Below are 16,770 nucleotides of genomic sequence, written 5' to 3' on the forward strand. Positions count from 1 at the left end.
TGATGGAACTCCCTAGTATCTCTACGTGACGTCGCGTTGGCCAAGTTTCACTTCCAAGTAGCACAGAAGCTGCTGGCTTCACCCACTCGCTTGCTTATGATGGCCAAGCAGCACTGTAAAAATATAGACAAGGTAGTCAAAGAAGACTTGCTTTTGAAATGAAAGGCTGGGGTGGGGGTGGGGGGACTGCAAAACATGGGAGCAGAAAGAGAAGAGGGAGACAGATTTCAAACTAATAAGGTAACTCCCACCCCATGTTGTTCACCCATCAGAACTGTTTAAGCGGAAGCTGCAGGAGAAATAAATAGGAGGGCCAGGATCTCTTCTCGATCCTCCCAGAGTGCAGGACACGGAATAATGGGCTCAAGTTAAAGGAAGCCAGATTCCAGCTGGACATCAGGAAAAACTTCCTGACTGTTAGAGCAGTACGGCAATGGAATCAGTTACCTAGGGAGGTTGTGGGCTCTCACACACTAGCGGCATTCAAGAGGCAGCTGGACAACCATCTGTCAGGGATGCTTTAGGGTGGATTCCTGCATTGAGCAGGGGTTGGACTCGATGGCCTTGTAGGCCCCTTCCAACTCTGCTATTCTATGATTCTATGATTCTATGAACATGGAAATAAGCCAGGAGCAGAGGTAGTTTAATGCATCAGTCTTAAAACTAGTGGGTAGGAGGGACCCACAAATACACCACAGCCTGACTTAAGGTGGGTGGTGGGTGTTTTTCAAAGAGAAGCTAGAAAGAGCAGGGAGAGAAAGAGAAAGGGTGATGGTTTATTTACTCTACACATTTGTACTGATTCTATACTGTCATGGCTTTCTGCCCACGCAAATCGTGTGGGGTTGCAATGCGTGGCACAGGTGCCAAGAATACTTCGTTAGAAATCCAGTTATAATTGGCAAGAGATGCTCCGTTGATTGGTTGATAAGAATTCAACAAACATTATTAAAGTGTGAGGAGGCAGACATAGGGCTGGGCGAACTCCCCTACATCCTATTTGTGCTGTGCTGTGCCGGACTCCCATGAGTTGCCCAATCCTGGTGGGTGTACAGGGCAAGCAGGTGCCCGGTGGGAGCTCACTACTTTTTTTATGCATGATCCATGATTTTGCACTAAATCGCAGCTGGGAATATTTACAGAAATCACCATTTGCGCAAATCTGTGGCCGTAAATAGCATGATTTGCGCAAAATCCCAAGTGTAAAGGACCACTTATGCCTGCATTTTTGCGCAAACTGGGCTATTCATGGCCATGAATTTACGCAAATTGTGATTTGCACACACAAAAAGAGGTGGGAAACCATGAGCTTGCCTGACTCAAAGTTTCGAGAAAAATGGGGGCATTTTCACGATGTCTTGGAATGTGAAAGTTCAGGACCCAACCACAATGTAACATTTGGGGTAGTTTGAGAAGCTTATGGAAAATAATTTGTGTGTGTTTTATGATATGAATTCATGTCAATTTGTGCTGGAGAGGTGAATTGCGTTAAGCTTATTTTCTCTTCCTGTCTGTTATTTAAGATAGTTCAAGTAGATTTTGGATTATAACATTATGTAAATACTTATTTAAATATGTATATATTATGTGGTGGTCATGATAACGATGATATGATTGTTTTAAACCGTTCAACGTTTTTATATTAGGTTTTTTAAATTGTATGCTTTTATTTATTTATTTATTTTTGAAAACTTCAGATATTGGACAGTGTAGAAAAGTAATCAGTTAATGATTAATATAATAAAAAGGAAATCTGCTGGTCCCTACTGAACAATGAGTGCTAGGGTATCCTACGGAAATGGGCTGGCTATTGAAAGAAAATATCTCTAGTGTAGAGAGAAAGATAGAAAGAGGGGAGCGCAACAGGGGCAAATACTCTTAAGAAATTAGAACTGGCTTCAGGTGCAATCCTATGACTTACACCCTTGATGCTCTTAAGCTTCCAAACTCAGTGTCTTACTGGTATCCAGTGCAGATGGGGAAGAGTGACATAGGTGATCGTTGCTTCTGCCACTCCTCCCAAACTTCATTATCACTAGATGGGTTTTTTGCCCATCTAGCAGGAGCTAAAGAAACCTTGGGATTGTTCATATCCTGGACTGTCCGGTCTCTTTCACTGGAACGCCCCCTTTACCCCCTTTCTGAGGACGAGTTCCCAACTTCGGAGAGGCAGAGGGCACGGTTCTTTCATTGCTGGCTGAGAGACGGAGGGGTAGAGGGAGAATTGGATACTCCAGATTCCCTCTTCCGAGGTTGGAACACTGTCTCTGACCATGGATCCAGGAATCCCAATTACCCTCTGGCCCCCCAAATGTTGCCTAGGGGCCATCGAATTGCTTCCTTAGTGATGTGATTCAAAATAAGGACTGTAAAATAATAGGAAACTTGCAGATTTTGCTTGAGTCTTTGTAACTAAATGCTGGAAACTGTGAGTGTATACAAACTGGGAAACATACACTAGAAATCCAAAAAGAAAGAACACATCCCAGGGTGCTAGAAAAAGAAAAGCTGTCTGCGTAAGGAAGCCTGATGCATTTTGGTCCAGATTTTCTTTAGGGTCTTCTTCAGGCGCTATAAAAAAAAATCATCTTGTTGGAGAGATACTAGAAATGGCAGCAAATAGCATCAATGGAGGTGTAGAAAAGAAGTATTTGGCAAAGGATCATAGTGAATTACATGACATAGTATAAGAGACTCTGGGATGGTTTGAAAACGAATAAGGTTGGAAATGCCAGTATAGCTCCATATCCATGATTGGAACAGGAATAATAATTATGAATAAGTTAAGCTGGTGGATAACTAATTCTCATTGGATCCCCTTTTTTGGCACTTCTGTTTAAAATGCAGCCAGATGCAAAATGTGCAGTTCAGGTTTGAAAAGAGCATTTGTGTCAAAAATTCAAGTCATGTAAAAACATTTTTATTATGTCAGCCGATGACTGGTAACAATGCGAAAGTAAAGTGCATTATTCAGGCTCTTCCAGGGTCCCAAGCAGTCATTATTATTATTATTATTATTATTATTATTATTATTATTATTTATTTATTTGTATAGCACCATCAATGTACATGGTGCTGTACAGAGTAAAACAGTAAATAGCAAGACCCTGCCGCATAGGCTTACAATCTAATAAAATCATAGTAAAACAATAAGGAGGGGAAGAGAATGCCAACAGGTACAGGGTAGGGTAAGCAGGCACAGGGTAGGGTAAAACTAACAGTAGAAAGTAACAATGGGATGTGACTCCAAGCAAGAAGCCATGTCCATGCACACGGAAAACGCACAGGTATATCATAATGGAGCACACCATGTGCGCAAATTACAATCACATTTGGGATGCATGAGAAATTCAGTACAGTTTGTTCTTAATCAGGATTTACCCAGTTCGCACCTTCTGGATTGAAGACGGACTCGGACACAATCTGCTATCAACGTCCGTATGCTTCTTAGCTTGCAACGTGATTTGCGGACCGGAAAAGGATATGTTTGGAAACATTGGCTCGTTTGAAAAATGTACATGAAAAAAGGCCTACTTTTGAAAAAATGTGCACTAATCTGATTTACTCAAAGGGAGAAGAATGTGTGCATTTCATAGATGAGCACAATTGATACCTACGTTGGGGAAAATATGCACGAAAAGATGCATGGATTTTCATGCAAAAACAATGACAACGTCTCTATCCGATATGGACTCAGTTCAGAATGAGCTTCAAGATGGAATTCTGATAACTTCAGGGAGCTTGCGTCTGCTGATTTGCACATCCCTAATATTGCAGTTCCAAATTTTGCTTTTTAAAAAAAATGCTCTGAGAAGCAAAATCAGAAAACAGGCACGTGGGTCCCTGGCTTTGGTTACTGCTTGCATCTTGAGAAGATTGTGTTGGATTGCAGAGGTCAAAATGAACCAAACATGCAGCGGCCCGAGGCTACAGGAAGTGACAGGCCTGTCATTCCCATTGGGAAGACTTTTCCCAAGCTTTCAGGCAGGAGAAATTGACTTCTGCCAGGCAAGCGAGTTCAGAGTGGCAGCTGTTTACGCAGCTCAGATTAAAGAATCCTCTACCACTCGAACTCGGGGCTTAAAGATGAATAGCCAGCCTGGTGCCTGCTTTGAAAAATTAATGTGTTCTCCCCCCCACCCCCACCCCAGTTCTTACTGAAGCCAATTCAAACTTTGCGGCTGTTTGTGTAAACATGCAGGTAAATGAATTGCAGGAAGCTTTCATCTCTCTGGCATATTCGCCCTTCCTCTCCAAGGTAGCTGGAGAGCACAGAGGGCCAATTTCGGATGGCTGATGCACCTGAGTTGTTGACAAAATTTCTTCTTCGCCTCGACTTCAGGCTGCTTGTTTGTTCCTGAGAGCGCATTGAAACGTTTATTGGAGAACTGCTGCTTCTCTTACAAGCTTGAGCTGACATTTTAGCTGCGGCAGAGTCTGTGGGCTGTGGCGTTTTGCCGTTAGCAGCCGTGGCCTTGTGGGATGGGTCAAGAGTACCAACAGCCAGAGAAGTAGTGGGGAAAAGCCGTCCCACTTCGTATTGGCACTTTTGGTCCAGTTGATTTGTTTGACCACCTTTATATCCCATCTTTCCTCTAAGGAGCTCAAGGGGGTGAACGCGTGATTCGTCCCACCCCTGTGTTATTCTCACAACGACCCTATGAGGTAGATTAGGTTGAGTGAGAGTGATGGGCTCAGAGTTGCCGAGTGAGCTCTGTGGTTGAGTTTGGATTGTAACCCAACCACTCTTACCCAGGGGTGCAGTGTGGCATTCCCTCAATCTGGCAAGGTCCAGCATTGAGGGGATCTGGAGTGAAAAGTGGGTGGGCCACCTTCTCTCTCTCTTTCTCTCTCTGCCACCCTCTTCCCTTTCTCGATTTTTGCTACCCTCTCTCTTGTTTTCTGCCTTCTCTCTTGTTCTCTCTCTGCCACCCTCTTTTCTCTCTCTCTGCCACTCTCTTTACTCCCTCCCTCTCTCTGTCTGCCACCCTCTTTTCTCCCCCTCTCTCTGCCACCCTCTTTACTCCCTCTTTCTCTCTCTCTCTCTCTCTCTCTCTCTCACTGACCCCTCTTCTCACCCCTGTCTCTCTCTCTCTGCCATTCTCTTCTGTTTCTCAATTTCTGCCAGACTCTCTCCTTTCTGTCATTCTCTTCTCTCTCTCTCTCTCTCTCTCTCTGTGCCACCCTCTTCTCTTCCTCTCAGCAAATGTAGATCACCAAATTCTTAATAATCTACAAACCACAACTTGCAACATGCAAAGGGCTTTATAGAGTATAACTTGTTCAAACCACGATTCTGCTATTAACGCCCCCCCCCCCTCTTTCTGCCACCCTCTTTTTTTCCCTGCCTAGCAGGCTGCGAAGGAAAATGGATTTCGGCCCCCAGGCAGAAAGAGGTCCTACACCCCTGCATTAAAGGAAAATACGAGTGAGGGGAGTGAGGCAGGGTCATTTTGATTTCTGCATTTTGCTTCGGGTTGCAAAAGTATTTCAAGGCAGCAATGGGAGTGACTCCAGATTTAGTCCAGAATGTATCTCTCTCTCCGTCCAGAAACAGTACGCGCTGCATGAAAGACCTGGGGTGTGTGTGTGTCCAAATTCATTTCTCACTGTTGCATCATTAGAAGGTGACCTCTGGGTTAATCTGCACCAACACTTCCTGCCTCCCCCAAACCTGAAATACAAAATTGGAGAGAAGAGGAGCGAGAGGAGAAATAATATTATGTGAACAGCCTCACGCTGCTAGCGCCTGGGCTATTACTGCAATCTCTGCCTTCAGGCCTCTGGGAGATTAGCTGACAATCAATGAAACCTAAGTGAAAAATTGAATCAGCGACCACATATATACCACTCCGGTTAAGCCGAGTAGCTCTTACGGCTTGTTTGCAAGGAAAAGATACAATTTGAGACTCTCTTTAAAGTAAGCAGAACTCTGGAGATGAGACTGTGGTGTTCATATGGGAACTGGCCTCTGAAACTCTTGGAGGGGCCCCCAAGAGAGGCGTTCAACCTTCAGAAGGGTCCATTTTGGGCTTAACCCTCTCCCCTTTCTTAATGCGATGCATTTCATTTGAATTATATCTGTATTAGGGGATGGTTCACAAATGGCCCTCATCTGAATTGTGCTCCAAATAGCAAACTTGGGTGGGGGGCAAAGTCAGTAGTGGGTGGACCCAGAGCCAAAAGTGGGCAGGACCACCCATTTTCTCTCCCCTCCTTCTTCCTGGGTGGGAACAGATGACTCCTGCCTGAATGAATCACTTTCAGAGGGCGTTTAAAATTGGATCCTCACACTAGAGCATGTGCAAGACACAGAATTGAGCATCTCCCCTATGAGGGAAGGTTACAACAGCTGGGATTATTTAGCTTGGAAAAAGGTGGCTAAGGGGAGGCCTGATAGAGGTGTAACAAAATTATGCATGATGTGGAGAATGTAGATAGGGAGACGTTTTTCTCACATAATACTAGAACCTGGGGTCAACCCATGACAATGATGGGTGGGAGGTTCAAGACAGTTAAAAGGAAGGACTTCTTCATACCGCTCATAGTTAGACTATGGCATTCACTACCACAAGATGTGGTGTTGGCCACCAATTTGGATGGCTTTCAAAGGGGGTTGGACGAATACCTGGAGGTGAAGGCTACTAGTCCTGATGGCTACTAATTCTGATGGCTCAAAAGCTAATAGTCCTGATGGCCCTATGCTACCTCCAGTATCAGACGCAGTAAGCCTATATACACCAGTTGCTGGGGAACATGGGTGGAAGAGTGCTTTTGTGCTGTGTCCTGTTTGTGGGTCCCTGGTTGATAGCTGTTTGGCCACTATGTGAATTGAGTGCTGCACTTAGCGTGATCCAGCAGGGCTGTTCTTATGATAGTTTATTCATCTGTGATTCCTAATGAATGGGGTCACCAGGAGCCAGGAAGTGTCCCCATGATGTGACACTCTGAATTTCACCCTTGATGCCCCCCATTGCAGTGAATGTTTTCTGATTCCTCCTCTTGAGAAAAGGGAAGCATTACCCAATTGCCATTGGACACATTACCCTATTGCCATTGGACACATCCATGGCAAGAGTGAAACCGACCCACCTTGACAATGGCTGGCCAGCCCTTGCCGTGTAGACATGCATATCTGTGAGCACAGAAGCTTTGGCCAGATCTAAACCAAACAGGATATAACGCTTTGAAATCTGTATATGGAATGTGTCTTGGGCCCCAACAGTTGTCAATGCTGTTATAAACCAGTGGGCCCATTCAGAAGACACCTTAAATCATGGCTTTAACCATGGTGGTGAAGCCAGAAATCCAGGCCATGTTAAACACCATGGTTTAAGGTGTCTTCTGGACACCTTAAACCATGGCTTTAACCAAGGTGAATAAGGCTTTTTTGCCTTCTTCATCATGGTTAAAGCCATGGTGTGGCGATACCCACCTTTCTGTCCCTTAGGTATGTCTGGATTGGTATGTCTAGTGAGTGCGGAATGTTTGACTGAGTGGGTGTGGCTAGTGATGCGGTGAGAGAGGGGGAGGGAGGAGTATAAATAGGTTGGCTGAGGGGATTGTGAGTTTAGTTGTTTTGAGGTTTGGTTTTAGTCTGGGAGTTTTAGTCTGGCTTGTGCTTCGTGAGAGTGTTTGGTGTGAGGAGTGAGAAGAGATAGAATTTTAAGGGACTTGGGATTGTTGTTTTAAATATAAAAATATGCAGGTTTGATCTAAATTGAAATACTAAAGATTTGTTAAATTTCAATAAACTTTGTGTTCTGTTACCACAAACCACACGTCAGCTCGGATTTATTACCTGCTATATTGCACAATGTAAAAACATCTAACAATACACCTGCAGTTCAGTACCTAGTAATAGAACCTATTTTCCAAAACACTTTACCTTGCTCCCTCAGATATAGGGGAGAGGTAGTATTGTTTTTAGCCTTTCCTCTGGCTTTTCAAGAGGTGGCGCTTGGCTTGAGAAGGGTGTGCTAGGCAAGGCCTTCTGGGTGAGGTCGATGCTGTCATATATTGTTTAAGATGTCTTCTATTATTATTATTATTATTTATTTATATAGCACCATCAATGTACATGGTGCTGTACAGAGTAAAACAGTAAATAGCAAGGCCCTGCCGCATAGGTTTACAATCTAATGAACACAGCCTGGCTTTCTGGCTCAACCATCATGGTTAAAGCCATGGTTTAAGGTGTCTTCTCAACAGGGCCATTATAAAGCAGTAGTGTAGACCCTGCCATATTATACTTGTGTGAGTTTGGGGGGAGTCATTGAAATAGTAGAGACCTTCTTCCACACATATGCCTCATCTATCATAAAGTCAGGCCTTTTGCTTTTAAATCCATCAGACCTACCTAAATAAAGAGTTTTGTATTATAAAGCATACCATCAAATACCTGGTACGGCTGACTGGGTCAAACCATTTCGTTTCAGATGAATGTCTTAATCACAAACATGTCATATTTCAGAAAACTAGTGGATTTTGGAGTAGGGGGAAGCTATTTATATATGCCCAAACTGGTGTTTGGACTGGCCACCCATGAAGCCGACTCACAAGAAATTAATATTTGATCTGTATATCTGTTGATACTTGCAGGAAGCATAAAATTTATTGTTGCTGTTCAGCACAATTAACTGTACTTCTCTGATGACATGCATTATAACACCAAGCTATGTTTTTCTGTAAGCTTTGTGCATTCCCACCCCCTTGCCCTCATTTTAAGTGTTTTTAGTAATCACCTCTTGGATTGTTGAAAGGTGTGAAAAGTCCTTCTTTTCACGCTACTTGCAATAAACTGCTACGTGCTGTAATTTTCTTTTTACGCTACTTGCTGTAGAAACTGCAACTGCTACTTCCTTTTGAGTTGATGCAATTTGCCCAGGGCTGTTCCACAGCTTTGCCAAGGAAAATTTGGAGGGGCGGGGGAGTTGACAAATCCTGCCATCGAGACTAAATAAGAATGAAGCAAAGAACAAAATCTGAGGTTCTGTTGAAGTAGGATTGTACAATCATTGTATCGTAACAGTTGGAGTGGGTCTCATGGGTTATCTAGCTGAACTACCAATGCAAGGAATCCAGAAATTCCCTAAGCAAGGGTCCCCCACACACTGTAAATATCTTTCAAAAAGTCACTAACTTGTAATACACACACACACACACACACACACACACACAGACCCATGGGTATACATTGGTGGGCAAAACTGGACACTTTTTGAAATTTTCATGTTTTGCAACTTTGCATGCTTATAGAAAATGTTCTGTTCCACAAAATTCAAATGCTGATACATCAATTGAAAAAGGATTTAATGCTGAATTCAATACAAAAAACAAAATGCAAATATCTGCAGTACAAAAAAAGTTATGCTTACGTTAGTCTAAAAACAAACGCAGGTGTGATTGAGTGAAGAAGCAGATTGGAATTGCAAACCCTACCGGCCAATCACAGTCCTTGTTCTGGGGACCAATCACATGGCAGTAGCTGCAATACATCATGTTTCAAGTTGGGGAGAGTCAGTTTTGCTATTTGTTCTGTAACTGAAGCACAATTGGAGATTGTGTGAATATTTGAAGTATGTCTCAAATTAAAAGTGTACCTATGTACATCATAAATTGAGCAAAGGCACCAAAGAAAAGAGTTGATTGGACACCCAGGAAAAGAAGCAGGTTTGTTGTATTACGTGAATCAGGTCTTTCAATTGATATATAAACATTTGAATTTCGTGAAACAGAACATTTTCTATAAGCATGCAAAGTTGCAAAACATGAAAATTTCAAAAAGTGTCCACAATTTTGGCCACCACTGTATGTGTGTGTGTGTGTGTGTGTGTGTGTGTGTGTGTGTGTGTTGCAAGGCTTCCTGAACACCTAATTTATTAATTTGTAGTACACTGACAGTCCAGGGGTTGGGGGACCGTGAACACGCAGTGTATGAAATTTTCTCTGTCTGGTCGCCTGGAGAAGCTACTTCATCATTATAGGTGACTAGACGAGTGCAAGCCTGCTTTGAGGTCATGGCCCTGTCTCTGTGGGTCATTAAACAGCATTGTTCTAGCCTTCAAGTCTTAGTAATCCGCCGTGTTTGTTTTCTTTAAAGCCTGGAAGGAAATCCATTGCTTCAAATTGAAGTGGAGCCAACCTCCGAGGTAAGGCGCACGCCAAGGAGATGGTGGCTTTCTATTCTTGCGCTGAAACAAAAGGCGAACTGTCGGGAACAAACTTTGTTATGAAGGTCTCAGCAGAGGCCCAACCACAGAGGCTTTTCGACTCTGTTGGTGATCTGTCACTCGGCCTGGAGGCAATTACAGCAAGCCATAGCCTGCATTGAGTTTAATAGTTCGTGGGGTTATGTACACTTCATGGCAGCTGGCCTTGAAAAGAAAAATCAGCAAGGTCAATATGGAGCAGAGTTTTCTGCAAAAGGTCCTAGATCCTAGATTCCCCTAGCTGGGGAGAATGTGCATTCTGTATCTGAAATGCTGGAGAGCCATTTGCTGGCAAGTGTAGACCAACCTGAGAATGGGTGGTTACTTCTCATCAAATTCCACCAATCCTTCCCGCTCTGCCTGGCATTGTTGAAGCTTACAGGCACTCTTTGCCTCCTTGCTGTTCTCCATGTGCCCAGTGCCCTCCCCATTTCCAAACATGGCACTATATGGCAAATGGGGCGTCCAACTTGTTTGCCATTAAGTGCCAGCACAAACCTCCCCGCTATGTCTTGAAAGGTAGTGGCCAGTTTCCATCTCTATTTGTGGTTAATGGGGGTCGAACTGCATGTTCGGCGAAGCACACTCTCACACAGCCACGTGAAGCCCCCAACCCACCATCCCAGGACTGAATGAAAGAAAAACCTTTTCCCAAAACATGAATGGCTTGGTGGTTTCCCAACTTTTGCAGGTTTTCTCCCTGTTCCAAAAGGTTGAAATGCCTCTCCCAAAGCTTAGTTACTGTCAGGAAGAGCTGTAAACTAAAATATGCTGGGTGGTGGTGGGGTATTTCTTGCTCAGCATCACACCTGGAATTTGGCCCCTGAGAGGTTCTCTGATGTAGAATTTGGCCCCTGAGAGCTTCTCTGATATACAATTCAGCCTCCTGAGAACTTCTCCAAAATACAATTCGGCCCCTGAGAGGTTCTCTGATGTAGAATGTGGCCCCTGAGAGCTTCTCTGATATACAATTCAGCCTCCTGAGAACTTCTCCAAAATACAACTTGGCCCCTGAGAGGTTCTCTGATGTAGAATTTGACCCCTGAGAGCTTCTCTGATATACAATTCAGCCTCCTGAGAACTTCTCCAAAATACAATTTGGCCCCTGAGAGGTTCTCTGATGTAGAATTTGGCCCCTGAGAGCTTTTCTAATCCACAAGGGCCCCTGACAGCTTCTCCAATATACAATTTGGCCTTCAAGTGTTTCCCTGCTACACAATTTGCCTCCCTAGAGCTTCTCCAATAAAGAATTTGGCCCCTGAGAGCTTCTCTGAGATAGAATGCAATAAAGCAACCCCCCCCTTCTTCCTTCTGCAGAATGAACAGGGCAACGATGAGGAATCCGAAGACGACTTTGAGGAGATGAACCTCTCGCTCCTCTCTGCCCGCAACTTCCCGCGCAAGGCCAGCCAGACCAGCATCTTCCTGCAGGAGTGGGACATCCCCTTTGAGCAGCTGGAGATAGGCGAGCTGATTGGCAAGGGCCGCTTCGGGCAGGTGTTCCACGGCCGCTGGCACGGCGAGGTGGCCATCCGCCTCATCGACATCGAGCGGGACAATGAAGACCAGCTGAAGGCCTTCAAGAGGGAAGTGATGGCCTACAGGCAGACACGGCACGAAAACGTGGTGCTGTTCATGGGTGCTTGCATGAGCCCTCCTCACCTTGCCATCATCACCAGGTAACCTCACCTCTGCCACTCCAAGAAATTCACTCAGCCAAACAGTGTTTCCCAATGTGGCATCCTCTGGATGTTTTGGAATGCAGCTCCTATCAGCCCACACATGATGGGAGTTGTAGTCCAAAACACCAGGAGGGCAGCACATTGGGGAAGATTGCTGTTAAAGTTGCCCCAACGTCTCACCTGTTATGGAAGGGGGAAAGCAAAATAGTATCTGAAGGGCCCTCATCAGACATACTGGTACAATAGGGATGTGTAGATTTCGTAACACCCATTCCATCTGCATTTCATAGATTGACAGGGGCCTTTCATTCTATTGATGGAATGGTTTTTTTCCCAATTTTATTAATTTGCTAAATGTGCATTTTCATGCTTTAGCCCATGGAGGAAATGTGCAATTATGGACCATGATACATTTTTTCAAAATAAATAAATTAATATTTTTCTACAATTAAATTTGGTAAAAATCTGGAAAAATATAGCAACTGATTCACAAATCTGCATAATCATAGAATCATAGAATAGTAGAGTTGGAAGGGGCCTATAAGGCCATTGAGTCCAACCCCCTGCTCAATGCAGGAATCCACCCTAAAGCATCCCTGACAGATGGTTGTCCAGATACAATCCACGTATCTCATGAAAAGCCGGCCCACTGCGGAAGCCATGGGTCAGATTTGTAGAAATCCAAAGTCATTCCATTCCATTGCAGATTTCTCAGACATCCCTTTGGTATAGTATTTTGAATCCCCTTCTAGTTAAGAGCCCCCCTGCCTTTCTCATATGGACCTGCAAAATGCTTCCATGATCTCCTCCTTGGAAGCTTGATAAACCAACTATACTAATGCTGTGAACTTGGTGCCTTCAGATGTGTCCGCCGCCTTCCCTGCTCTGCTGTCCTCCATTCCCAGTCTCCTTTCTAAGGTCTAAGTATCATGTTCTCTGATTGCCCTCAACGTCACAGGGATGTCCTCAGGCTGTGATTGTGGAGTCTTTCTCCTCTTCAGCTGGGAGCTGATCTTCCTCCTTAGGTTACTAGCGGCTGCCTTGCGTTTGCATTGTTTAAAACGGCAAGCGGGAAGTTTTTCTTTGTGCCCGGTGGCTGTTGGTGTCATGGCTTGTGGTGGCAAGGTGCCAAAGGTGGTTGCATAGGACACTTCATGTGCCTTGCACTGTTTTCGGTGCGGCGACATTGTTGAATCAACCCCTCATGCTGCTTGGTTGTTATGGGGTGCTGTAGGTTGTAAAAGGAGTTGTACTTCAAGGTGTCTTCCGTCAGGAATGGACAAACCTCAGATCTGTGGCAATTACTTAGTTTCCCCCCACCCACAAAACTCCAACATCCACCAGTTATAGCTTGGTGCAGAAGACAAAGAATTCAAGAATTCTCATTCCAGGGATTGCATTCTGAGTCCTGGAACCCAACAGAGCTCACATGTCCTTCCAACAAAAAATCATTCATGTTAACCCTGAACTTTCTCCATTTCAGCGATATAGTGTGTGTGTGTGTGTGTGTGTGTGTGTGTGAGAGAGAGAGAGAGAGAGAGAGAGAGAGAGAGAATATCACTGGATTGCTGGTATTGTTAAACAATTGGGAGTTAGGAATCCTTTGTTATATTTTATTTATTTACAATATTTATATACTGCTCAATTATCTAACACACATTCCAAACAAAGGAACCAGAAAAAAACAGTGGCTAGTTAGTTGAGGAAGGCTTCTCATAACAGTCTGTAAGGATGGTGCATGTTGGACTGCCAGTGGGAGTTTGTTCCACAGATGTGGGGCCACTGCTGAGAAGGCCCTCTCCCATGTGATCACCCACCTAATTGCTCTCACAGGTGGGCAGGTGATCTTAAAGTGTGGGCAGGCTGATATGGGTGAAGGCAGTCCTTCAAAAGCTCTCAATCTGATATGGACTCAAGATGGAATGTGCGTTGGAATGGAATTTGGAGAACCCCAGTGAGTTTGGGTTTTCCTGACTCACTACTTTGGGCAGGAAAAGGGGTATGGTCATCTGAGGAACCCTGGAGGGCAAGACTGGTAGCCCTGAGTGCAAGATGTATCCCACTGGTTTGAGATTCCCATCCCTGACTTACAGGGTCTTGGACCAGGATGAAAGGGAGATAGCGTTCTTAGAACAGGAGTGGTCTAGAACAGTCATCCATAACCTGAGTCCCTCTAGATGTTTTCAACTCCAACATCTCTGACTGTTGGCCATACCACCTAGGGCTGATGGGATTTTCATCCCGAAACATCTGGACCAACCCAAGATGGAGATGGCTTTGCCTAGGAGATGACATGCCCTGATCAGGAAGTTTCTCTGTAAAATGAATAGCGCAAAACCAAACAGAAAAAGAAGTTCATACCATACGTTTTTCATTCTCACATGAGTAGAGTCTGTTAAATTGTTAATCCTGGTCAACCTCCCATGGAATTCATGTTTGAAAGGTCTGAACACCCATCCTGAAGCAAAGCATTCATGATGCATCCGTGGCGATATCTTCTCCGTACCATATCCACGATGTATATTGCAGATGATATACTGCAGAGCTTGGCATGCAGAGTTTCCACACCTGGACCTGATATCACCAGGAGTGAGAGCCCAGTGGAAAGAATGATGCAGTGCTGCCCCCTTCTGGTCCAGCTGAGCCCAAGTGCTCTGTTTCAGTGGGAGTCTGAAGGGGAAACTGAAAAAGCTGGGCAAAAGTGCAGGCAGGCAAAGATGTGGGAACCATGGACAGCGCCAAGTGGAGCTGAGAAAAATCAGGCTGAATGGAGGCACCCAAGAGCAGGAGATGTGGATGTTGCTTCAGCAAAGGTTTGGAGCCCACTATGCTTTGGATGTTGCTCCAGCAAAGGTCTGGAGCTCATTGTGACTTGTTGCTTCAACAAACATCTGGAGTCCACTGTGACTTGGATGTTGTTCCAGCAAAGCTTTGGAGCCAACAACAACAACAACAACAACAACAACAATAATTTCTTACCCGCCTCTCCCTTTGGATCGAGGCGGGGAACAATATTAGTACAGGAATCAACACATCTTTAAAATTCTTGATTTTACATTAATCCGGGTAGGCCTGCCGGAAAAGGCTAGTCTTCAAAGCTGCCTTAAAATCACAGAGGGAGTTAATATTATGAATCTCCTCTGGCAGGCTGTTCCATAATCCAGGGGCGACAGAAGAAAAGGTCCTCTGGGAAACTGATGTCAGCCTAGTCTTGGCTGATTGAAGTAAGTTCTCCCCAGAGGACCTGAGTGTGCGGGGCGGACTCTATGGGAGAAGGCGATCCCGCAGGTAATCTGGACCTAAACCATTTAGGGCTTTAAAGGTAATGACCAACACTTTGTACTTTGCCCAGAAACTAATTGGCAGCCAGTCCTAGATGTACTGGTGACCAACCTGGCTGCCATATTTTGAACTAGTTGAAGTTTCCGAACCAGGTACAATGGTAGCCCTATGTAGAGCGCATTGCAGAAGTCAAGCCTTGAGGTTACCAGCGTGTGTGCAATGTTGCTCCAGCAAAGGTCTGGAGCCCACTATGATTTGGATGTTGCTCCAGCAAAGGTCTGGAGCTCATTGTGACTTGTTGCTTCAGCAAAAATCTGGAGTCCACTTTGACTTGGATGTTTCTCCAGGAAAGGTTTGGAGCTCAGTGCAAATTAAAATAGACTGGGCTTAAAAGGAGCCAGTCTCTTCTTGAAGCGTGGGCTCTGCAGAGCTGGAGGAAGTGTAACTTAGCTAAGTATTTGGAGGTGTAGTTTTGAGCGCCAGAAGAGGAAAGCAGGGTAACCCTCAGGCTGTAGAGTGTCAACAGCACCGGTCCCTGGGATTTTCCCTCCTCAGAAATATCAGCCAGAGCAGTGCCTTTTGAGGTTTGTTCCACTAATATCTTTAATCCCGAAAGAGCTCTCCAATGGGAAAGCAAGACCTCCGCACATTTCACAGAAGTTGTAAACACTGGTCATCGGGCTGAGATGTGTTCCCTAAGGTGATGCGGAAAGAATTTCAAGCGGCAGATGGGGGAGGGGTGGACTTCAGCTGAACGGCTAGTAGAATTTTTTTCCCCCTTGGGGAATGGCAGTGTGGATGCTTGGCATTAATCTTAATTAGTTTTCAGCAAGAACAGATGTGATCACAAGTCTTGCTCAGCACTCCATAGGCAGCAACAGACATGGCAGGACGACCTTGCCTCTAGCCAGACAGCCTTTCTCCGTGGCATCTACTTGCACATGGCTGCACTTCTAAACTGCATCAGCAGATGGACGGGACTTTCTCCGCCCTGCTCTGCTCTGCTTTGCTTCAGGTGTTCCCGGAGCTCGGTGGTGTTAGGTGGCTGAAAGAAGGATGGCGAGATATAAAGGGAAAGGACGTGCAAGAGACCAAGGATCCTGAAATAAGAGGCAGGTGTGGAGGCTGAAGGGCCCAAGATATAACAAGGAGAAGGCCTTGCTAGCTTTCACCTCCTGCTGCACAAACAGCTTCAGACTAGGCAGGTTGGCCGTGGGTCCTGGCAGTGGTGTAGTGGAGGCAAGGCTCACAGGGATGTAGCAGGGATGCTGACATCATCTGGCACGCACACCCCACTCAGATTTCCCTGGTCCCTCTGAGCTTAGCTGCAAACCTCACAGTAGCCGGGGGGAAATAATTTCCCCAGCAACACTTTGTGACCTGTTGTAATGCAAAGTATACCTGAGAGAGCGCCTTCTCCCTTACCAACCTGCCCGGTCACTGAGGTCATCCGAGGGCCTGCTCCTGGTGTTTCCACCTAGATCCATCCTCCGATTGGAATCCACCAGGGGAAGAGCCTTCAGCGTGGTGGCCCCCCTCCTGTGGAATTCCCTGCCTCTGGAGGTCAGGCAGGCTCCGACCTTGTATTCCTTTCG

The 16,770-nt window shown here is 45.2% G+C and overlaps 2 protein-coding genes across 2 annotated transcripts in view; both read left to right on the forward strand.

Moving 5' to 3' along the window:
• The window catches only part of VSIG10 (V-set and immunoglobulin domain containing 10), a 497,585-nt gene that overhangs the window by 250,412 nt on the left and 230,403 nt on the right, over positions 1-16,770 (forward strand). The window lies entirely within an intron of this gene.
• Positions 1-16,770, forward strand: part of KSR2 (kinase suppressor of ras 2) — a 227,243-nt gene that overhangs the window by 164,335 nt on the left and 46,138 nt on the right. Inside the window, exons 13-14 of the mRNA XM_063144251.1 lie at positions 10,103-10,151; positions 11,529-11,890. Of these exons, the coding sequence (XP_063000321.1) occupies positions 10,103-10,151; positions 11,529-11,890 (411 nt within the window). The remainder of the gene's footprint in view (positions 1-10,102; positions 10,152-11,528; positions 11,891-16,770) is intronic.

Source organism: Elgaria multicarinata, chromosome 18, assembly GCF_023053635.1.
Source record: "Elgaria multicarinata webbii isolate HBS135686 ecotype San Diego chromosome 18, rElgMul1.1.pri, whole genome shotgun sequence".
In the NCBI taxonomy this organism is placed as follows: domain Eukaryota; kingdom Metazoa; phylum Chordata; class Lepidosauria; order Squamata; family Anguidae; genus Elgaria; species Elgaria multicarinata.